The 21,875-nt window shown below is 43.3% G+C and overlaps 1 protein-coding gene across 4 annotated transcripts in view; it reads right to left on the reverse strand.

The window, feature by feature from the left end:
* LOC6546772 (transient receptor potential cation channel trpm) overlaps positions 1–21,875 on the reverse strand; it is a 34,974-nt gene that overhangs the window by 1,854 nt on the left and 11,245 nt on the right. For 2 of the 4 annotated variants that reach the window (XM_026980010.1, XM_026980011.1), the window contains exons 2-31: positions 21,492–21,574; positions 18,009–18,171; positions 17,799–17,939; positions 17,555–17,627; positions 16,390–16,549; positions 16,068–16,204; positions 15,030–15,186; positions 14,486–14,633; positions 13,398–13,584; positions 13,161–13,317; positions 12,929–13,030; positions 10,522–10,714; positions 10,271–10,460; positions 9,999–10,210; positions 9,775–9,927; positions 9,462–9,536; positions 7,819–7,875; positions 6,647–6,796; positions 6,298–6,455; positions 5,918–6,108; positions 5,593–5,738; positions 3,514–3,613; positions 3,305–3,426; positions 3,117–3,240; positions 2,489–2,721; positions 1,922–2,221; positions 1,172–1,556; positions 855–1,061; positions 454–591; positions 48–205 (exon numbers count right to left, since the gene is read on the reverse strand). In XM_026980010.1, coding sequence (XP_026835811.1) covers positions 48–205; positions 454–591; positions 855–1,061; positions 1,172–1,556; positions 1,922–2,221; positions 2,489–2,721; positions 3,117–3,240; positions 3,305–3,426; positions 3,514–3,613; positions 5,593–5,738; positions 5,918–6,108; positions 6,298–6,455; positions 6,647–6,796; positions 7,819–7,875; positions 9,462–9,536; positions 9,775–9,927; positions 9,999–10,210; positions 10,271–10,460; positions 10,522–10,714; positions 12,929–13,030; positions 13,161–13,317; positions 13,398–13,584; positions 14,486–14,633; positions 15,030–15,186; positions 16,068–16,204; positions 16,390–16,549; positions 17,555–17,627; positions 17,799–17,939; positions 18,009–18,171; positions 21,492–21,574 — 4,800 coding nt within the window. Of the gene's footprint in view, positions 1–47; positions 206–453; positions 592–854; positions 1,062–1,171; positions 1,557–1,921; positions 2,222–2,488; positions 2,722–3,116; positions 3,241–3,304; positions 3,427–3,513; positions 3,614–5,592; positions 5,739–5,917; positions 6,109–6,297; positions 6,456–6,646; positions 6,797–7,818; positions 7,876–8,579; positions 8,643–9,461; positions 9,537–9,774; positions 9,928–9,998; positions 10,211–10,270; positions 10,461–10,521; positions 10,715–12,928; positions 13,031–13,160; positions 13,318–13,397; positions 13,585–14,485; positions 14,634–15,029; positions 15,187–16,067; positions 16,205–16,389; positions 16,550–17,554; positions 17,628–17,798; positions 17,940–18,008; positions 18,172–21,491; positions 21,575–21,875 lie in introns of all 4 variants that reach the window. The other 2 variants (XM_026980012.1, XM_026980009.1) reach the window with 1 other exon arrangement.

The raw sequence follows: 21,875 nt of genomic DNA on the forward strand, positions 1-21,875 counted from the left end.
TGAATATTTGATACCATGATATAGATGCCCTTCATTGTTGACAGTACCTCGAATCCCTGGGCGCTGGCATCGATTGAGCCACGGGACTCGATCAGTCCCTCCAGAATCATGTAGTCGTTCTCTTCGCACTCCTTTAGATGCTTCTTCTCCAGCAAAGCCGCAGCCTCAGCCCGCGACATTTCTGTTTTGGGGCGGTCCAAGGAAGCTGTCATTTAAATGGGGTGAAATGGGCGTGAGTAGGGTTGCAAATTCAATAAAAAATCATGTGATGGGATTCATTTCGCTTTGGTGGCGGCGGAAGCAAGGCAATGATACGGGTGTTGCGCATTCACCCGGTTAGTTACACACTTTGCTCACGTATGTTGAAACGCCTCGATGGTAAGCAAAAACGGGTGACTGGGGCTCGTTTGTATTTGTAACCATGTGCTCCTCGCGGCCTCGGGCCTGGCTTACCTTTGTTGCTTGGCAGGGATACCGTGGGCGATGCTATCATGTGGCAGACGTTCTCCAGCTCGTCCGTGATCGAGGTGTACTCGCTGTGCAGTTTCAGCAAGATATTTCTGGAGGGTTTCGCATGCAATACTGATTTACCTAGAGTTCGGAGTTCGTGGTTAGGTTCAAAGAAAAGATGTGTGCGAGAGAACGAACAAAAATAAAAACTTCATTCGGTTATGATCAATGGTTAGGGTTTCAGTGCTAATTTGTTTGGCCAAATCGGTTTGCTGGATTGGTTGGTTTGGATTGGTTTTCTTATTTTTTTTGGATTAGGTGAAATGGAGTGACGGGATTAGTAGCCTGAATTTTGAGCGCAGTTCTGAGGCCGGCACGGTTTTCATCCTTCGATGGTCTCTTACCCGGATGTCCGGAACCCTGGGCCACGGGCGCATCCTTGTCGCTGTCCGGTTCCGATTGCGTGAGGCTCATCTGGCGGCGGGACAACGAGGCCAGCTGGTTGAGGCTGATGTGCGATCGGTTTATGTCCACCCCGGTTAAAGAGTACGTCTCCGAGTTGCGGCGACACAGGGACACTGTGCGCTGCCGCAGTGCTCGATGTCTGGCAGCTGTTTGCGATAAGAAAGATACTTTTATGCCGATTTTATACTTCTTAGACAGTTTGAGAGAACTGCGAACGGAGCACGTTACAGTGAAAGCTGTTCGATTCGAAAATTACCCTCAAAGTTGATGTCTGGCGTCGCATCATCAGAGTTGTCGCCGCCCACGAGCGTCTGGTCGTCATCGTTGTTGCCCATGGGCGTAAGAGTGTCCTTGCTCTCCGTGCTGGCACCCGTATCCTGGCGCACCGTCACGTACGGAGTCCGTTTAACCGTCTCGCAGGTCGATGGACGCTGCGACACCGGAATGTAGATGTCCGAGTCTGCCTCCGACTGCATCGACGCCTTGCGGACCACCTGCTCGTTGAGGGCCTCGCGGGACTTGACCACTTCGTCCGGTTCCTCCGGCAGAGGCACCACCTCAAAGTGCGTGCCCTCGTCGAAGATGTACGCATCAGGACGCACCTCGGTAAGCGAACGGTTAAAGCGGCGCCGGGTTGTGACCTGGATGCATTCAGCACAAGTGTGTAGACAGAAAAAAAAAGGATGTCATCGGTTCAATAATTTATTTCACATAAAACATTTTCTAACATATAATTTGAAAGTATAAATAACGAATAAATAGGGTAAAACAAAATTGAATCATACTAATAATGGCTAGCGGTCACAAAAATTCTTCTAGATTATAAGTTATTTAGAAGAGAGTCAATAAAATATATAATAAATGTGATGTCAAAGAGCCTAGAGGCTAAAGCATATTGGTAGGTATTCGAAGCAAACTATTTATTAGATCGAAGAATATCAAGTTCAGAATGACATTTTCTGTCCCAGTGTGCTTGGTATTGCAGCGATATGTAATTCAAACGCACCTGGAGCGAATTCAAATTCAGACCGGCACCGAGACCAAGTGGAACGATGGCTCCTCCACCACCACCACCACCAGAGCCACCAGCACCGCCACCACCATTTCCGCCGCTGCCGCCGCCGCCCTCCGTGTCCGAAATTGAGATGGTGCGCATGCGCTGCATCTCAGCCGGAATGTTAATCGTCGAGCCGCGGAAGTCATCCGCACCAGCCGTGTGTGTGGACATGAAACGATGTATGACGGCCAAATGCGAAAGTATCTGCTCCGAGGATTCCTCCATCTTTCGCAATCGGAACTCGATGTTCTGCAAAAGTCACGTGAAAAGTGATAAGAAATCGAATTTAATTTCCACAGCATGTATATGCATGCTAGTTGTAGGAAAAGCTGCAACGGCTGCACTAAATGGTCATTCGGACGTGTCCAATATTCAATTCAAATGCAAAGTCGTGCTGTCAGAACCCATGTTACTTCGGATAACACGAATCGCACAGGAAATTTGCATAAAAATGCAAACACAGCATTCAGATGGATGTCACAGTAGTTGGGATGAGGGTACGTAATGTCTACACACCTGAACGGTGGCCGTTTGTATGTTTTCCTTCTGATTGATGTCCTCGATTTTCTGAGACATGGTCTCCACCCGCTCCGTGGTGTTCTTCACCCGCTCGTCCGTCGACTGATTGAGGATGATTTCCTGTTCGTGGAAGAAGCCCTCGACGCACTCCTCCTCGAAGTCGTACAGCCGCTCCAGGTCGTCCTTCTCCAGGAACAGTTTGAGACCATTGTCCCGCTGCACCTCCAATCCTGCGGATTGCCGATCAAGTGGACACATGTTACAAGCGAGTCAGGCAGGGCACAAACGCGAAAACCAAGATTGAACAATAACAACAGCGCCCGGGGCCATGGCAGTGCACAATGGGATCACAAGTGAGGCAAATCGTTTGGCCATAACCCAATTAGGAGGTGTTGTTATTGTTGGCGCCAAGTGGCAAGGTTGATTTGAAATTTCAATACAAAGAGCAGGTGGCGTATACGTAATGCAGTTAGTTACAGAAGCACACACAGTCGAGGCACACAGTTGGGGCAAGCACGCAGGGAGAAAAGTTAGATATTTGTACATTATTGCTGCTCGGCTCACAAAGCCTCAGACACGATTCACTCACAGGGAACAAAGCTAAACTTGCTCATCCCGGGCTCACCTTTCGCCTTCCGCACGCAGTACTTGAGCAGCGAGTAGAAGTGGCACAGGGCGATGAAGGGCGGCGGCAGGACGGGCTTCTGCTGGTACTCCATCACCACGGTGAACCGCTGGAACATCCACACCTGAAGGGCAGAAATTGTACAAAATTATGACTAAATAGGACCTCAAAGATTCGATCACACCCACCTGGTGCGAAACCGAGTTGACCTCGTTGAAGATATTGTTGAACACAGCGATGAGCAGATTTATCAGCAGAATATTGGCAATCAGGAGGTACATGGACATGGTTATCGGCGTTACCCAGTGGCCTGTAATCCAATTAGTTGGTGTGCGTTAAAGGTGCGGCATCAATATGTTTCGAAGCCCGCCATCTGGACTGGGCTCTCCATACTCACCAGTGACGCAGCCCGGCTGGCTGGGATCCTCGCCGCAGGGAGGGTCGATATCGCCGGCGAACACCTCTCCGTACAGCATGAAGTAGGGCTGGAAGGTGACCTGGCGAATGATAAATTAAAATGGCCATTAAGTGCCAACTGATGGAACCGGGGGCTTCGCCATTGAGACATGGAATGGCTGGCCGGGCGTAATTCAATTTGCGCCCGTCGCCCAACATAAATGCAAGTTATACACATTGAAACACAGTTTGGTTATTTTTAGCCATCACCTGACGATATTTGTGTTGGGGTTGGGGTTGGAGTTGGGTTTTCGGGGGTGGGTGTCCGTGTGTTTGGGATGCAACTTATTTGATTTCTAATTTTCCGGCACTTTTCATTCGAATTCGGAAACAGCATGCTAAATATTTACACATCGATGTCTCCCCATCTCATTTGCATGAAACAGCTGGATTAATGGCAAATGCTCCGTAATTAAAACTCTAATATTTGCCTTATAACTATCATCTCTTACTCACTGCTGACCTAGGGCTAATATTTGCATTACACTGCTGCAGGCTGCTTAAATTATTTCGCATGCATAACTGAAAACTGCAATTAAATCAACAAATCAACGTTGAAGATGTCGAGCAGAAAAACACGAAAAGTAAAAAAAAATAGTGAAAATAGTGGGAGGGCTCGTTTTAAATATTCATAAGCGAAAACAGAGTACACACATTTACCTTAAAGAGGCTGGGCTAAATACTAGTTTATACAACATGCAGAACATAGGGATTGAAAATAATGCATTGGACCGAAAACAAAGAGTGGACCTGGCCAAACCATTGCAAATTCAACACGGATTAGGCTTGGCAGTCGTAGGTGGGAGATTCCAAAGGGACTTAACAGTTTCCTTTGCAAGAGTCGAAAAGGGAAAGTTGGGGATGCGAGATTTCGGAGCAGAAGTAGGCTTTAAGGATCAAGAGACAGAGGAGAGAGCAAAAGATATACAGGTATAAATACTTTGGGGACACAGTCGAACTTCCAACGGAGTTAAAAGTAGGAAAAGTGGGGGTCCATATAAAACTCAGGTTGAAATAGAATACTGGGCACACACTGATCTCCATCAAGACACAACATCAACTATAGACCACACCAATATGCAGCAGATATATCTGAGTAATATTATTTCTTTTAATTTATTATTATTATTTTTTTTTTTTTTTTTTTTTTTGGCAGACGCATCTAGGGCATTCTACAGTCGGCTCTCTATATAGCAAACCAAGTTCATCAATCACAAATGGCGTTACATTTGTCAAGTTGCCGCTCGTCAAATTCGAATGCTCATTGGGAGGAGTTGCAGATGTGGCCGCCGGAACTGTGGAGCTGGAACCGGTGGTGATGCTGGCTGCAGTGGTGGTCGCCGGCGGAGCACCCATTGTATGGTAGCCACGATGATAGCTGGAACGGGTATTGTGCCCCAGGGCACCTAGAAATCCGGGCGCCGTTATGGAGCCGGCAATAACCTGGCATTTTGGCAATTTTCAAGAACATTTAACGGGCGATTTATGCGTTTAATATGACAAAGGTGGTTGGTTGGTTAGTGAAGGCGATACAGTGATAGATTTGAGTTCGAAATGTAGGGCACAAATGACAGAATGACAGAATGACAGAAAGAAAGAAAGAAGAGTATATACGAGACAGTCAATTTGAGCGGCATTTGTTCGGTGATTTTGATTAAATTCTAGTTAGTCAGCTACTTAATATAAAGTGGGTTGAATGGAGCACCAATCGACAAAACTACTCGTACGTAAAAATGATTTGCTTGCACCACTACTTGAGGAACGCAGGCCAAAAACTTGCTTTGCTTGCTATTAAGTAAATGTATGTACTCCGCATCGTTAGGTATTATGTATATTTAAAGTTAAAGCTGCAATTGAAATCGACGACAAATCGAGGACACACTCGCTTTCTCTGTGTGTGAGTGTGTCGGTGTGTGTGATGAGGCTGACAAACGCACATACACTCAGATCGGGAGATTAGTTTATTTACAGAAAGTCGACAGGACAGGATCGACAGGACAGCGGTATATATATAGCTTACCTCCTTGATGAGACTCCAGGTGGGCTGTTTGTTGGGGTAGAGAATCGCTTGTCTGCTGACACCGAAGCTCATCAAAACGACCGCCAACAGGACCACAAAGTATATCATGTTTTTCACCATTTTGCCCATCATGGTGACCAGGGGTCCTGAAATATTTCATAATATGAAAGCTTATTTTCCGCGTTATTTATTGCATTGCCTTCTATACAAGGAATATAAATATTCAAACTAAGTACTAAGTAGAGATTTATATACCGCACATGCAAGCTTTATTTATTGTCTTAATTTGGCTCAATTCATTTGGTTTGCGGAAGTAAAGACTTACCCAGATATTTATTCACGCCAAGGATGTTCAGTATGCGCAGGTACCAGTAAATGCTGTCCACACAGTAGATGACTCGTCCAATGTCCATCGTATTCTCCCGGAATCGAAATGCCAAACCGATGACAAAGAGTATAATGGCGGCACCATCGCACGGATTCCACATATTCCACGCCCACACCGAGAACTTATGTCTGCTTGCCGAGTTCGAATTAATGGCGCCCAACGAAGGATTGGTAATTCAAGCGTAAGAGGCACATATTGAAGACATAAAGTAATGGAAATTCGCACAACTGTGAAATTCGCCCAGCTTCATTTGCACTCATCGCCAGATGCAATTAAACACAAATGATTGAGGTGTGCGGGTGTAGGGGTCTACTTACGTAATGGCCACCGGTTCTGAGGATATTATTTCGCGCACCTTTTCGAAGCCCAGCGTTGTGATATATGCTATTGAGTACCACTCCTGCCACCGCGGCATCTGCTCCATCTTCACCAGCACAGTGAAGGAGAACATTATGAGAAAGAACATATAGGCAATCTGCAATGGGAGGAGGAAGGGCTTAGAAACTGAGAAATAGGTCATCAAAATTGGTTGCCATTGAGTCGAATATGAAAATTATAGGCAATAATCTGGGCAAAATCAATTTCAATACATTCACTATTTTTCGCCCAGTGTACTCGCAGCGGAAATGAACCTCAGCAAGCTAGATAGTAATTTCCGCCACTTACCGAATCCGCCCAGAACTTGGTGATGGGTGCCGTGTAGAACTCGTAGAACTTCTTTTTCAGGCGCAGCGGCTGGTGCTGCTTCACCTCATTGTACTCGGAAAGATTGAAGAACTCTCTAAACTGGGCGGGATCCGAGTCGGTGAGGGAGACCTGTGGAGGAATACCGACGGTATTAGTGGGCCAGTAGGGGCGAGAGTGAAGGCTTGATAGTTTTCGGACTTAATTAAATCATCAATGTGCAGTGAGCATTCAAAGAGAGCCACGTGGGGATATATTACATTGGGGCATTGCGTATACGCCCCGTTGAACCGGCGTGTCAAATGTGATTTAGTTTGCTGTCTAATTAATTTGCTGGTGTTTTAGGCCCGATTTGCTATTGCTATTTATACGCGTGTTAGGTTTCCAGACACAACATGCAGAACAAATTAATTAAGTTAAGCAATATGCAAATCAAAATGTTTTAGCCGCGGGGAGTTCGAAATGTGCTGACAAAAAGTAGCATAGCGCAACTGTACTACTGAGGAAAATCGAGGAGGATTTAATAAAAGGTGTATGGTTGAATTCACACATTTTCTACGCATACATTTTCGCAAATGAAGCTACGAAATGCGCATTCCAAAGGGAATAATATGAGGCAAAACTACGAAAGCCAGTTACAGAAATGCCATTGAAATGAAAATATCTTGTGGGAGTAAACTATATCCGGGTTCAACTAACTTTGGAGGGCTGTTCATCCGCTCCAGCAGTGAGATTAACCTGTAAAATTGATACGATACAAGTACTAGGACATTAGAATGGCGTGTGCGGTTTTCAATTGCAAAATATCCATCCCTATGTAGATGGGTGTCTGAGTATAACTGATGTGCTGACTGGGTGATACCATTTTGTATATGTTGGAGTTTTCTGGTGTCTTTGCCTAGGGATCGAACTACAACAACCAAATGGGAAATAAAAATAAACAAGGGGAAACGGCATTTCTTTTTCTGTTCTGTGCTGTCACTTCAAGTTTACAAAATGTTATGGTCGAGCAAAATGGCAGTCTTATCGCATTCTGAGTCGAACATTTCGATGAGAAAATACGAGTAGGTGGTGTATGAAGGGCTGGTTTGTGTTGCTTGGTTTTTGTTTGGTTTGGTTTGGTTTGTTTTGTTTTGTTTTGTGGAGCTACTCACTTTGCCATTTTCGTGTACTTTTGTATCGCGCACTGAGTAAGTATCCGCCAATAGAGCCTGCAACGGTTCACGCACATTTTTCGCATTTATCAGATATGAAATCACTCTTTAGTTTTACTTTCTAATGTGTTTGAGCGGTGATCTTTGGACATAGTACTTTAGGTCAGATGAAGAAGTGTAGAGGTGTGTGTTTTAGGTACAGGTTTCCTAGATGATTTGTAGTGCAGGTAAGTTTTTAAGTTGAAAGTACTGGAAATACTTTATGACACATACGTAGGCATTCCACAGATATGTACAAGGGGCGAACGAACTACTATGAAATACATTTCCTCTTGCACTCAATGGACTTTAATTTGATTTCGTGATTAAGGGATTAACCCCTTCCAATGGAAAAGTGGGTGGCGATGGAGCCAGAGCTTGTGCTGTGAAAACTGAACCGACTAACTGAAAAACAATATTTGCACAAGTGCCTTGCCTCCTCTCCAGTCATTCAGTTAGTAGTTTGACATAGACCTGGTGGCATTTGATGTGGTTTTGTTGGCAACGAGTGCTTGGGGATAATGCTTGGAGTGGGTTTGTGCCGAGATTATTACTTAATTTAACTCTAAGCCAGCTCTCGGCTGTTGCCAATGATTTTCATTACGCTGCTAATGGATATTCGCACTTAATTCGAACCAAAGGGGACTTTAAAATTTTATGGGAAGCATTAGAGGCAAAAGCTACTCGAATGTAACGAGGGCGGGCAATATTCGGTAACTTACATCTGTTGAATTCGAGACACTCTTAAAGGAGGGCGAGCTGTTTTCAGCTGGTATTAGCTTGCACTTTGGGAAAAACACATTCAAATGATGGTTAGTGGTGAAGAAAATTACATTAAGAACTGGGCGAAATGTAATGAATTTTAAATGAGTTCCCAATTTTTAGTAGCTACCTTCAACCTTTGAGTTGAACTAAACTATCGAAGGAGATAAAAAGAGTACGTGTTTGTGCTCCCGATTGCTGATTAGGCTGTTCTATAAATAATATACTAAACCAACATAATCAATAATCAATTATTCGTAAGCCCTTAGAAGGAAATTTGTTTATTTTCAAAATAACTGGAGCAGAAAAAGTGTAGCAACTCTTGTACCGAAACCAAATATTGATTTTTGTTATTTTTTGTTTCCTCAGAGCCATAGAAATTTTTTTCGTATTAAAAGCCCTTTCAATCCCTTTTAGCATAGAGTACGATATAGTGGATATCTTCTTGGCAAAAATTCAAAAGTGATGTACACTTTTAAAACATGGTATTGTGCAAGGCAATTTTATTGTTTATGTGTTCTTCCTGCACTTCGTTTTAAAATTTAAATTGATAAATACATGTATACCAAATTACGATACAGACCAAAGAACAAGTATGTAAAAAGCAATTAGTGTAGACAGACAGTTCGGGTTCGAAAGCAAAGTAAATGAAATATAGTTTTGTGATCTGGCAACCAGAACAGATACAAAGATACAGATATAGAGATAGAGTCAGAAACAGAAACAGAGCAGAGACAGCAAAGAGAACATATACATGTGTGTATGCATATAGATATAGACGACTTGAACACCAAAGAAACGGAAGTCATGTATTTGGCATAGATCTGATTGATTGTTACTACCTTTTCGCGATTATTAGTGCCCGCGCCCATCCTATATCTCAAGGAAATGGATCTTTTGGCTTTTAAAAGGGCGCTCTATAAACAGACAGATTTGGATTTAGGATTGATGAACAGCAGAACGATAATTTGGTCAGTGGTTAATGGTAAACGTTAGACGTAAGGTTAGTAGAAAAAATTGAATAACTAAACGCTGAAAACGTATAAGGCACACATTTAGGAATGGCACATATAGACAACGAAACCAAATTAAATTGAATGTTAGTAAGAAATGAACAAAATAACTTTAGGTTACTGAAAACACAAAGCCAAATACCTCGGCATCCGGCTGCGAACGATCCGAGTCGTCATTGTCCAGATTCTGGTTTTCCAGATGCTCTTCCTCAGTCTGCGGCATCTGCTGCAGCTCCTCCTTCGACTTGAAGTCCAGCTGCCTGATGTAGAATGGCATCGCCAAGCCCAAGATGACCTGGATGCAAAACGCAACACACATTTGTAAGGCAACCACAACATCACTGCATCTCTCTCTTTAAGTCATACCTTGAAGTTTGTATTCTTGCGGGTTCGCAGTCCACCCATCCACAGATCCGCCAGGATCACCTGACTACAGGGATGCGCGAGGAGGGCACGATGGTTGGCCGCCACAGCCAGCGAAAGGCAACTCTGATTTGACCAGGAGTGCAGCTCACAGGTCAGCAGTCTTTGCGCCTTCTCCGCATCCTGTCGGTAACTGAAGTCCAGCAGCTTGTTGCCTAACATGGAAAGCAATAGTTTTCCATTTCAATCAAATCATTTGTCTTGCATTGTCTTACCCTTGCTCTCGAACTCTTTGGCGTAGGAGCGCAGCTCCTCGTAGATTTCCGTGTCCAAGTCATCCTCGGCAGCTTCGTGGGCCATGGCCTTGTACAGTTTGCAGGATACGAGTGACTTGGCCAATGCCTCCTCGCCATGTGTCCACATCAGCAGGGCCATCTGCTGTCGCTTGGTCAGCACGGCCCAAATCTGAAAGGAGCAATCTGTATGTGCAACAGGGCGGATGAGTGATGAGCCGAAAACCGCTTACCAGCAACTCATTGAATGGGAACTCGAAGAGGGCCATTTCCGAGGTGAAGGGCAGCAGGCCAGTGACCAGGCTCAGCGAATTGGCTCCGGCATATCGCTGGTACTGGTAGGTGGACGACTTGCGGCACGCATTTGCATAGCTGTTCATAACCTTGGCGTAGATGGGCCGGAATTTGCGGCGCGTGTAATAGGATCTGTGGGGAGGCAGAGTGCGGAAATCGAGTTGGGATTGGGTTGATGCTCTTGACCGGCGGCGGTAATCTAATGCTTCTTGACGATTTGCCTCAGTAATTTTGCATTGTGTCTACTTTTCTGCAAAAGATACCCACGGACTGATGGACATCCGCTGCTGGAGGAATGCTTGAATAACAATGAAAACGGCTCCATTTCGATGCTATTTTTTCAGCTGTTCGCCATTTGTTTGCGAACAGCTTAAGAGATTTCCATCGCGAAATGTAAATGTAATTTGGTTTGGTCAGGACACTCGAGAAAGAATTTATTTGGCCTGCACAATTCGGAAGCACCTGGCGGCGTTTTACGAGCGCACAATTAAATTCAGCACATCAACACAAAAAGCCTATAAAATATTTATGACAAAATAAAAGGCAAATCAATTGACTTGCCCCCGTGAACCCAAGGCAACCAGCAGCAGACCAGCCGATTCGAATTTTATGTTAATCAAATCCCAAAACTTTAACACATTTAATTACGCCCAAGTTGGCAAATTTCTGAGCCTGCTCTCGACATTGACGACACATTTAAATGTCCGCAGTCTAGACATTGAAAACGTGGAGCAACAGTCACCCGAACCAGGCAAAACCCAGACCAGAGGTAAGCCAGTCGACCGAGAAAAGGCCAAGGACCGAATCTGAAAACCCTAATTTAATATAAACACATCAGTTGCGAGGCCGGCTCATTGCCTAGATAGCCTTTGCCATTTAGATGGGCATTTGTCAGATAACTTTCGGCCAGGCAGATCCTTTGATTAAAGCACAAAGGCCAAAAATCAGGGAAGCCTGGAAGGCTGGCATGTCCGAGAAAAACAAACAGAATGGGGAACTACAAAGACAAGTAGTGCCAAATTTCTTTGTTTATGATTCAAATAAGTGAAGGGTTCCATACGCATGGTAAATAAGGGCGTAGTGCATTTCAAAATGGCTTTATTGAAAATAACAAGCAAACTCACAATGGCAAGGACACGAGCAATTTGAACTGATTGAATATCAAGGAAAATTGACTTTAAATCAGAAACTTTACCTTTTGATAGACTGTTCGATGTGCATAGTTGTATTAAATTCGGATTTTCAGAAATGCTTAGCCTTTGTCCTTCAGTTAAAAATTGTAATCAAATTTTCTCATTCTTAACCAAAGAAAGGCTTGAATGTTTGGCTAGTCTAATCAGCACAAGTCAAGTTGTTAGGGCCACAATTGCTGCACGATTTTTAATTAAATTGAGTGATTCCAGAGGACGGTCAGTTGCCTAACCAACGTGTTTTTTATTGAAGCCACAAACCGCTTCCTGGCCCAAACAGCCGCAACTTGTAAGCGATATTAAACAGCATTGTGGTCGGCGGAGCAGCGGCGTTAACTGAATTTAAGCAGCCACCGCGTTTTCGCCTTGCTGGCAAATATTAATGCTGCATAATTAAGGGGCGCTTTGCCCTGCCCGGCATTCTGTTCCCTTTGACCTGGCGCCCTGCTCCTTTCTGATCCTTTCAGCTCCTTTCTGCAGCACCACCAACATCACCAGCAGCATCAGCATGACAAAGCGGAGCAAAAGTCGCCTGCCAGGCAACGAGGCTCTTGGCAACTTGATGTGCAAACTTATTACACTTTCATGAACAAATTTCTCAAACATTCAGTTTAATCCGCAACACGTTCAGGTTTGACTTTACCCACCGTTCGGTCAGGCAAATTGCGGTAAATGCTTTCCTTTTTTTGGGAAAATGGAAACACAACAGCTTTGTGGCTAACTGGCGAGGTGTTTTTCGTGGTTTATTAATTGCAAATATTTTTTTAACTTAATTAAATGATCCAAAGATGAATGGGCATGGGAAAATAAGCTCGACATACGCTCGAAGTTTTTTACCAATCAATTATTTGAAAATGTATCTTCGCTTATATGGCACTTTTTCATTTTCCTTTAAAAACACAAATTATTATGAATATAGAGAGATCAATTTCCATAAATTTTAAATTATTACAGGAACTCAGCATACGCAGCTTAGCCAAAATAGAAGTAATTACAAATATTTTAAGCTGCTCCCTGAGCCATTTACTTTTGTGGATTAATAAATCCACAGCGCAAATAAAGAGGCTTATCAATACCTCCTCCAACGCAACTTTCCCCCATTTCAGTCAGCTCGTGGAAAAAGAAACAGCTGAAAATGCTATAGCTCTGCACTCACCGATATGCGCCGCCCATTAGTTTATTGATCACCAGGCCGATGTCGTGGAGCGTGTAAATGTAGCCCTTGGGTATGTGCGGTCGGACATCGCGCAGGATGTAGCTGCGGGCGGAGTGGGAGAAGGACACGAGGACAATGTTGAAATTTACATAGGCCGAAAGGAAAATATTTGGGGCAACGGCGGCACAGGGGATGTGGTCAGCACGATGGGCCGTCCACTCACTCAACTCACCCCAGCGTGTTGGCCGGACCGTGTTTGGTATTGTAGAGCTCCTCGAGGCGCGGTATTGTCAAAAATTTCTTCATCGAAACGCCATTCTCCAGGAGTAATTTGACAAAATCGATTCTATCGTGCTCCAGCGCCTGCATCATGGCCTCGTCCAGTGCGCCTGCAAAGACATTGTAAGTTTTGAACTAGCGCCAATGGTGGGAGGCATCCGCCGCCGGATGCCAGCAAGTCAAGACCCACCATTTGGCCATTCCTGCCCGTAGACGAATATCTCGCTGCGCGCTATGTCCACCCGATTCCACGTCAGGGCGAGGCTCAATTGCTCCGGCGGACTCAGATGCTGTGACTTGAAGAGGGCTGTTAGGATGGTCTGATCCAGTTCCTGCGCCTCGCCCTCGGGCTTTTCCTGTATGCGAAAGACGGTAATCTAGCGCAGAAATTGAAAGGAAATATATATACATTATATACGTAAAAACGCCAAGTATCTATTAATGTAGCTACTGTCGAACATAATTTGTTTGGTTAGGCCTGGCCCCCGGGGCAAGGACATACTAGAGCCACTGCCACTGCTGCCGTCAAAAACTCAAGCTCGTTCAAAAACCAATTAAATTCGTAATAACATCTGCGGCGGAATTGACGAAATGCCGGCTTTTTTGGCACACAAAAATACGGGCACTCGCAGGAAGCTGACTGCTCCTGCTGGCGGTGATTTAAAATTCATTGCACGTTCTATTGAATTTTTGTAGCCTAATTATTTCAACGGGTCTACGGGCATTAATTAAAAATTTAAATCGCTGCGCGTAAAAGTCTCAAGAGATTGAAAAGTTAGCCTCACACCAAGGTTCATTAGAAGCTTCAATCATCTCTGGGCAACTTAATTGGGCAAAGCCCCTTTGGGTTATGCGATTTTAATTGATGGGCTCATACCTATAAATAATACCATGGAAAAATCAACTGGGGCGACTTTCTTCACCTGCTGCAGGTGCAGCTACACTGGGACTGGGATATGTTTAAATATTTACTAAATTATTATTCCACTTCGCGGGAAAGTTAAACAGTTTAATAATTCTCGTATATGTTCCACCTGTAGCATACTTTAAATAAACTTTTCAGGGGTCTATTAAACTCATTAAAACAACTCATTTAATTCCTCTTCACCGGAACTTTAATGCAATTAAAACGTTGCAAAAAAGGCAGACAAAGAAAAGCCATTAGCTTATTGTTAATTACCTAATCATTTAATGACATCGCTTTCCCATACAACTTTTCAACTCTGAGGGGACGTGGTATGACTTTACTAACATACTCCCGAAGTAATAGGTGCTCACCAGATTCTTGTTCCGCGTGCACTGCAGCAGCTCCTGGTAGAGTTTCTCGGATTGGTCCAGGCCCACCTCGAAGGTCTTCTGTATGGTCCCGATGAGATAGTCCCGCATGGACTCCAGTACCGTCTGCTCCTCGCCATCCGAAGCATATCTGCATATAAATGTTGTCAGATACGGCATTGTCGCAGCACGAGAGTGTGCCCAATTATTCAGACTAATTAAACAACAAAATTAAATGTGGCAGACGAAAAGGTTCGCCGGAGGATTGGGTGGCCCCCAGTTCCTTTTTGTGCGTGTGTGTGTGTGTGTGGTGAAGGTGGTGGCGTTGGGTAAATTTAAATAATTTGCCAAATGTCGCGTGCCAACAGGCGTTCGTTGGGTGAGAGGACACGGCGACATGTTCTTAATTAAGTTTACACAAACTGCGGTTTCTCATTAAGTTGCCCGGCACTGGCTTTAACTCCAGAGCCTCCAGTGCCGCACATGCATGTACATACTAGTATCTTAAAGCTGAGCACCTCGAATATCTGCATTCACATCTACTCACTTGTGGACGAAGGCCAGCAGGTCGGCGGCACGCCCGGATCCGTCACATACGACCACCGGAACCGGCGGCGAATCCGTCACGTACTCGAGCACCGCACGTATCGTGTTGGTGCCGCCCTCGATCACCAGGCAGACGACGGGCGTACTGGAATGTGTGACTACGGGAAAATGGCACAAGAGGTTAAGATTTGAGTCGGGCTATCCATGGGGGCATGCAACGGGGATTAGTCTGATTCACAGGGTGCAGCCGCTACTGAGGATTCAACAGGTCGATTGAGACTCGTCACCACCTGGTGTCAGTACACTCAACGGAAATGTATGTTTAAACAAAATTGAAATATTGTATGTCCAAATACGAATACGTATCAAATGATATCTGTTTACTTGTAGAGAGGAAAATTACAAATTATCCTTCGACTAAACGAAAAATATATAGTATAACTGTATAGTTGAAAATAATTGAATCAAATTAGGATGACTAGTTTTCCTTGAAGTAAATTCGTTCGAAAGATGATGGAAATCTTTAGGCGAGCAAAATAAGCAAAAGGAAACAAATTTCTGTATACCGTTTGTCTTTAGCCAGTGATTCTTTGCTAGAAGTATAAGTAAATTTTAAAAAAGTCTTAGGAAACTGGTTTCATCATGGTTTATGCCAATATAATAGACAAGCATTTTGTTTCTTGTATTTAATAAATAACATCTATTCAACTTGCAGGACAAGCAACCAAACTATTGGCCCATCGAACTGAAAACATTGACTCAACTGTCTATTTTAATGTACTTGTATAGTTAAAAAATCGATATATTCAAAATACGCAGAAAAGCAAATCTTTTGTATTTTCCCGAGTGCAATAGTAACTGCCAACAACAGCTCGCCACATCAGATTGAAATCCCGGCCATTCGGAGCTTAGCCCGCGGCATTGGCCATGAAAAGAAATGGCTCTCAATAGCCACCGATGACAAGGAGCTTCAATCTGCGGCCTGATTGGCCTTTTGTGCTGTCGAGCTGTCATATTGTGGCTTTTGTCCTCGACTTACATGGGTGAAGCTTCAGGTTGGATATGAACTTCTCCAGTTTGCGCCGCAGGATCAGTTCGGCCCCATACTTGGCCTGGGTGCCATTGTCCACCAGCAGGAAGTACGCATGCCGATTGTTTAGCACGGCCAACTTGGATCTGAAAGGAACGAACAGGTGATTGCAGTGATTTCAGTGATTGCAACAGGTCACTCGACTTAATTGCAGTGGGAATGGCAACAGCTAATACTCATGCATTTGTAAGCCACGGACCAGGCCCATTTAACTTGTTGCCCTGATTGGGCCCATAAAATATGCATTAGCGCCATCGTACCATACACTCACCTGGGCGAACTAATGCTGTGGCAGGGCACTTCGCGATTGTGGCCGAGCAGCTCGTGATTGCGCTCCACGATGCCCCAGGGAGCGATGCCGATGCTGACCACTCGTCCTGTCCGCTGCTGACCTTCCAGGAGCAGGGCATCGCCCACTTGCTTGGTGACGCCTGTTTGCCGAGAAGCAGAGGAAGTACAACAATGGCCACGTTGAGCAAGTGCGTAAACAAGTTTGTCTCCATGGAGGATTGCGATAGTGTCCCGCCCGCCCACGCGACCTTCCCAGTTTCAGTATATCTTAGTTGAGGGGCGTGTATAAAATTTAATAACAGCTCGAGCACAAAATCCGGACGACAAAAAAAAAGGACGAAGAGCATTCGAATGAAAAATGTAATAAAGTATACAGCATCTCGAGGCGACTATAGCACGCGCTTCAATCCAAACAAAGTAATAAGCATCGCCTTTCATTTTTTGTATTGTTGTATCAAAAAAGAACACTTTTTTGCATGCCAAATGAAGCAAATAAAACAAAAAATTCTTTCAATGAAACCTGGGCAGATGGTTAACTTTGTAAAAGTGTCACCGTTTTTCTCAAACGTCATGCAACTCAACGTGATGACTTGCACTGACTTAATTACATTTTTATCGAACAATTTCATTACTTTTCATAGGGCACTTTTTCAGGAATCGAATCAAGGCCAAATCCATAAAAAGCAAGCCAGCGCACTACATATTAGGGCAATTTTCTGGCTACCCCAATGTACTTATGTCCACCCTTGCTGACTTGATAATCCAATTTATTTGGGCCACCAGATGCACCCACACGCACACCCACTTTTCGCAGCAATCCCAATATACCCCGAGCATAGGGCCACTGGGTAGCGCAATATGTTGACTGGCAAGCAGTTGAAGTGTGTACAATCACTGGCTGCGTGATTTCCGTTTGGGATTTTATTTATTTAATTTTCGACTGGGGTCGCTCATCCGCACTCGGCTCGCCTCATTTTCCTCTTTAAGTTTTTCCGGCCGCCGTTCGGTTGGTTGTTTGTTTGTTTGTTTGTTTTGTTTCCTTGCTCATTTTTCTTTGTGCTTATTTAAGTTGGCCCGCCCGTAATCGTTGGCCATAAAACCGGGTAGTGTCCTTTCATAAAACTTAAATGAAACGGAATGCTCACCGGTGTTTGTGCCGCCGGTGAATATCCAGGCTCCAGTGGTCTTGGCCGCCTTCAGCAGTCCTTTGCGTATCTCCTGCGAATCGAATAGAAATCAGTTTCCAGTTTCGTTTTCAGGAGGCCACGGCCATTCAATTAGCGTGTGACACACGACCCTTCTTTCACTTTTGGCGATGGGTTCTTTTTGGGACCAAAAGTTTTCACCAACACCCGCCATTCGCCAGTCGCCAGTCGCAATTTTCCTCACCTTCTTCAGCTTGGCCTGCAAATCAAAGTTGGCCTTGCCGCCCTGCACGGTGATCAAAAGTTTTGGCAATTCCAGATTCCATTCCTTGGTGAATAGCTGCACCAGTAGTTCCGGCCGCGTGTCGAACGACAGGCGAACGTACTGGAAAAAGCGGCCAAAAGTTATTAAGGTGCGCACTAAAACAGATTGCCTCGAATGGGATGGTCCTACCTGAGCCTTTGTGGGATGGGCGCCGCCCTGGAACTCGATGGTTCCATAGGCATCTGTGGGCTGCGGGCGGGTGTGCTTCGTGGGCAGCCAGAGGTCTCCGGGCGACCCACTCTCGATGCCAGGTATCGTCTGGTGCGTGATCTGGGCCTGGCCACAGCAGCACCTGCGAATAGAGAATTCACCCCAATGAATATCGCTTTATTAATAAATAGCACCTAAGCTTCGAAGGTTGAATGGAACATACACGTACATCTTGCAACTCTACTTCGCCAAAATTGCCAATTTAACAAAAATGTTTGCCACCACTTCCCATGACCTTAAGTAAGGAACTTTGATTTTTGCTTAATATACTGAAGTTAATACTTAAGGAGATACGTAAGTTCAAATTTTTAGGATAATTATACCCGTTACTCGTATAGTAAAAGGGTAAACTAAATCGGATTTTAAAGTGGCATACCTCTAAATGTTTCCGGCGCAATTCTCTACAAATCTGCATTCAAATTAAGAAATATATATTTTTTTAAATTTTTTTGTCATTTTTCTGATGTATGATGTTGTAGAAATTCAAAAAGTTACAAAATGTCCCAAGGCTGAGGTTCTATACTCCATAACTCAACTTATCTTAATCGGATTTTGAAGTGGCATACCTTTAAATGTTTCTGGCGCAATTCTCTAAAAATCTGCATTCAAATTTAGAAATTTATTTTTTTTTAATTTTTTTGTCATTTTTCTGATGTATGATGTTGTACAAATTCAAAAATTCTAAGAAGTGTCACAAGGCTGAAGTTCTAAACTCCATAACTCAACTTATCTTGATCGGATTTTGAAGTGGCATACCTTTAAATGTTTCTGGCGCAATTCTCTAAAAAACTGCATTTAAATTTAGAAATTTATTTTTTTTTAATTTTTTTGTCATTTTTCTGATGTATGATGTTGTACAAAATCAAAAAAACTAAGAAATGTCACAAGGCAGAAGTTCTAAACTCCATAACTCAACTTATCTTAATCGGATTTTGAAGTGGCATACCTCTAAATGTTTCTGGCGCAAAAAAACTGCATTTAAATTTAGAAATTAATTTTTTTTAAATTTTTTTGTCATTTTTCTGATGTATGATGTTGTACAAATTCAAAAAACTAAGAAGTGTCACAAGGCTGAAGTTCTAAACTCCATAACTCAACTTATCTTGATCGGATTTTGAAGTGGCATACCTTTAAATGTTTCTGGCGCAATTCTCTTAAAAACTGCATTTAAATTTAGAAATTTATTTTTTTTAAATTTTTTTGTCATTTTTCTGATGTATGATGTTGTACAAATTCAAAAAACTAAGAAGTGTCACAAGGCTGAAGTTCTAAACTCCATAACTCAACTTATCTTGATCGGATTTTGAAGTGGCATACCTTTAAATGTTTCTGGCGCAATTCTCTAAAAAACTGCATTTAAATTTAGAAATTTTTTTTTTTTAATTTTTTTGTCATTTTTCTGATGTTGTACAAATTAAAAAAAAACTAAGAAGTGTCACAAGGCTGAAGTTCTAAACTCCATAACTCAACTTATCTTGATCGGATTTTGAAGTGGCATACCTTTAAACGTTTCTGGCGCAATTCTCTAAAAAACTGCATTTAAATTTAGACATTTCTTTTTTTTAAATTTTTTTGTCATTTTTCTGATGTATGATGTTGTACAAATTCAAAAAAACTAAGAAGTGTCACAAGGCTGAAGTTCTAAACTCCATAACTCAACTTATCTTGATCGGATTTTGAAGTGGCATACCTTTAAATGTTTCTGGCGCAATTCTCTAAAAAACTGCACTTAAATTTAAAATTTTTTTTTTTTTTAATTTTTTTTGTCATTTTTCTGATGTTAAGATGTTGTAGAAATTCAAGAATTCAAGAATTTTACTGGTGTATGATGTAGAAATTCAAGAAAATTAAGAATTGTCCCAAGGCTGAAGTATTAAACTCCACTTAAAACTCCGCTTAAAAATGATATGTATCGCAGATATCATATAGTTCATTTTAATATATGCGGCATACACTGCGTTCCTGGTTCCGCCTTAAGTTGCAAGAAATCCATCTGCAGGTGACTCCTGGCCCAGATATTCCTGGCCATCGAGGGTGTTGACTGACCGTCAGGATATGTGGGTGTAAACGATATTCGGCAAACAACAGCCAGAGTGCCACGCCCCCAGAGAATAATACACGCATCTGCCTTAACCTGTCACTTTGTTTGCGATGCCCACGTGGGGCACAAAGCGTTATTTACGCCCCCGTGTGCGTGAGTGTTGACTTCGTAGCCCCAAAAAATATATGTGTGGCAGCCACAACCGGAGAGGCAATAACCTGTCTGACCCGATCCGATCCGACCCACCTACTGACTGTCTGTCTGTTTGCTGTTTGCCAGCCGATGTTCTTGTCAGGTGCTTAAAGTTGTTTGCTAAATAATGCATTTCAATTAGATCCCCGCGCACAGCCTGCCGCAGTTTGAGTAGGTTTGAATGGAATTAAATAACCAAATTAATCGACACGTGTCTGTGGCTCATTCCACATGATATGTGGTAGACATGCCAGACAAGGATATCTTTTTTCAACAGAGAAACAGTGTAATGCCTACGCAATTTTGAATTAAAAGTCTTGCGACTTTGCTAATGTACTCGAATGCCAAAGGAACGTTTTATTTATTGCTGGTTTTTAAATACAGTTCGCCGAATATAAATATGAGTTTTTAATTACTTGTAAAGTCGTACCTTTCCTGCTTAAGTTTCAGCGCCAGTTCCTATTCATAAATACAATTTCACCTTGTGAAAGTTCAAAGCCTGATAAACAATAATCTTGACAATTCGTTTTAATTAGCCAAGTTTGAGTTACAAACTACGTCAGGAATTCTACTGGCCGGCTATAACTACTAGTGGAAATACTTTCGGCACTGGCAGCTACCGGTTGCCGTGAAAACGCGGGGGGAAAAGTGTAGAACGGCGAGCAAATATTTGGCAAGCCAGGTGCTGATAACAGGGCTCCAGTCATGTAAAGTCACGGGGGCCATAAACCCATCGCTTGTCCCGCCGGTGCAGTGTTGTCCGTGCGGAAAACTTTCACCAGAACGTCTATCCGAATCCGAACCAGAATCAGCCACTGGGTCTGTAGCTGTATCTGTATCTGTATCTGTATCTGTATCTGAATCGGTTGGGCCGCGGCCGGGTTTATGGCACATTTATCTCAATTGCTGGTTCTTGGGACAGCCGCTGTCATAATAAACAATAAATGCTAACGCCCAAAACGAAACTAAATACACAGCGATCTAGGAACTGGGCCAGTAGCGATTCACTGCATCTCGGCGAGCATTTTGATATGCGAAACTGGGTCAACAGCTTTCGTCTTGGACTTGGACCCCGACTCCCTTCGTTTTCACCCCCCCTTTTCCGAACCCACTGCTGCCAGTCAGAGGATGAATTTAAATGCAAATAAATTAAATTAGGTGCCACTTACTTTGCATCGTCCTTTGGGCATGGTATGAATTTGATGCACTCGCGCTTCTGGAAATTTGTCTCGATCCAACTACGCGGCTGGTGCTAGATTGAACAAAAGCGAAATCAGTTAAAATATTATTTTTACAGTTTGAAAATCGCCGCATTTAATGCTCATAGTTACACTTTATACATTGATCATACGGCTAGAGGAGCAAATGGAAAATAACTTGAAGGGAACAAAAGGTTCGATAAGTATACAGATCAGCGAAAGAGTCACAAAGAATGACTGATATCGAGGACTTATAGTGCAAAATATATGCAATATACATTTAAAGATTAATAGTATCCAAAGTTCGGTTTACTTCTGGTTGAAATTAAAGAAGGTTTCAATAGTTACAGTTAA

Source organism: Drosophila erecta, unplaced genomic scaffold (genome assembly GCF_003286155.1).
Source record: "Drosophila erecta strain 14021-0224.00,06,07 unplaced genomic scaffold, DereRS2 tig00000092-arrow-pilon, whole genome shotgun sequence".
Lineage (NCBI taxonomy): Eukaryota > Metazoa > Arthropoda > Insecta > Diptera > Drosophilidae > Drosophila > Drosophila erecta.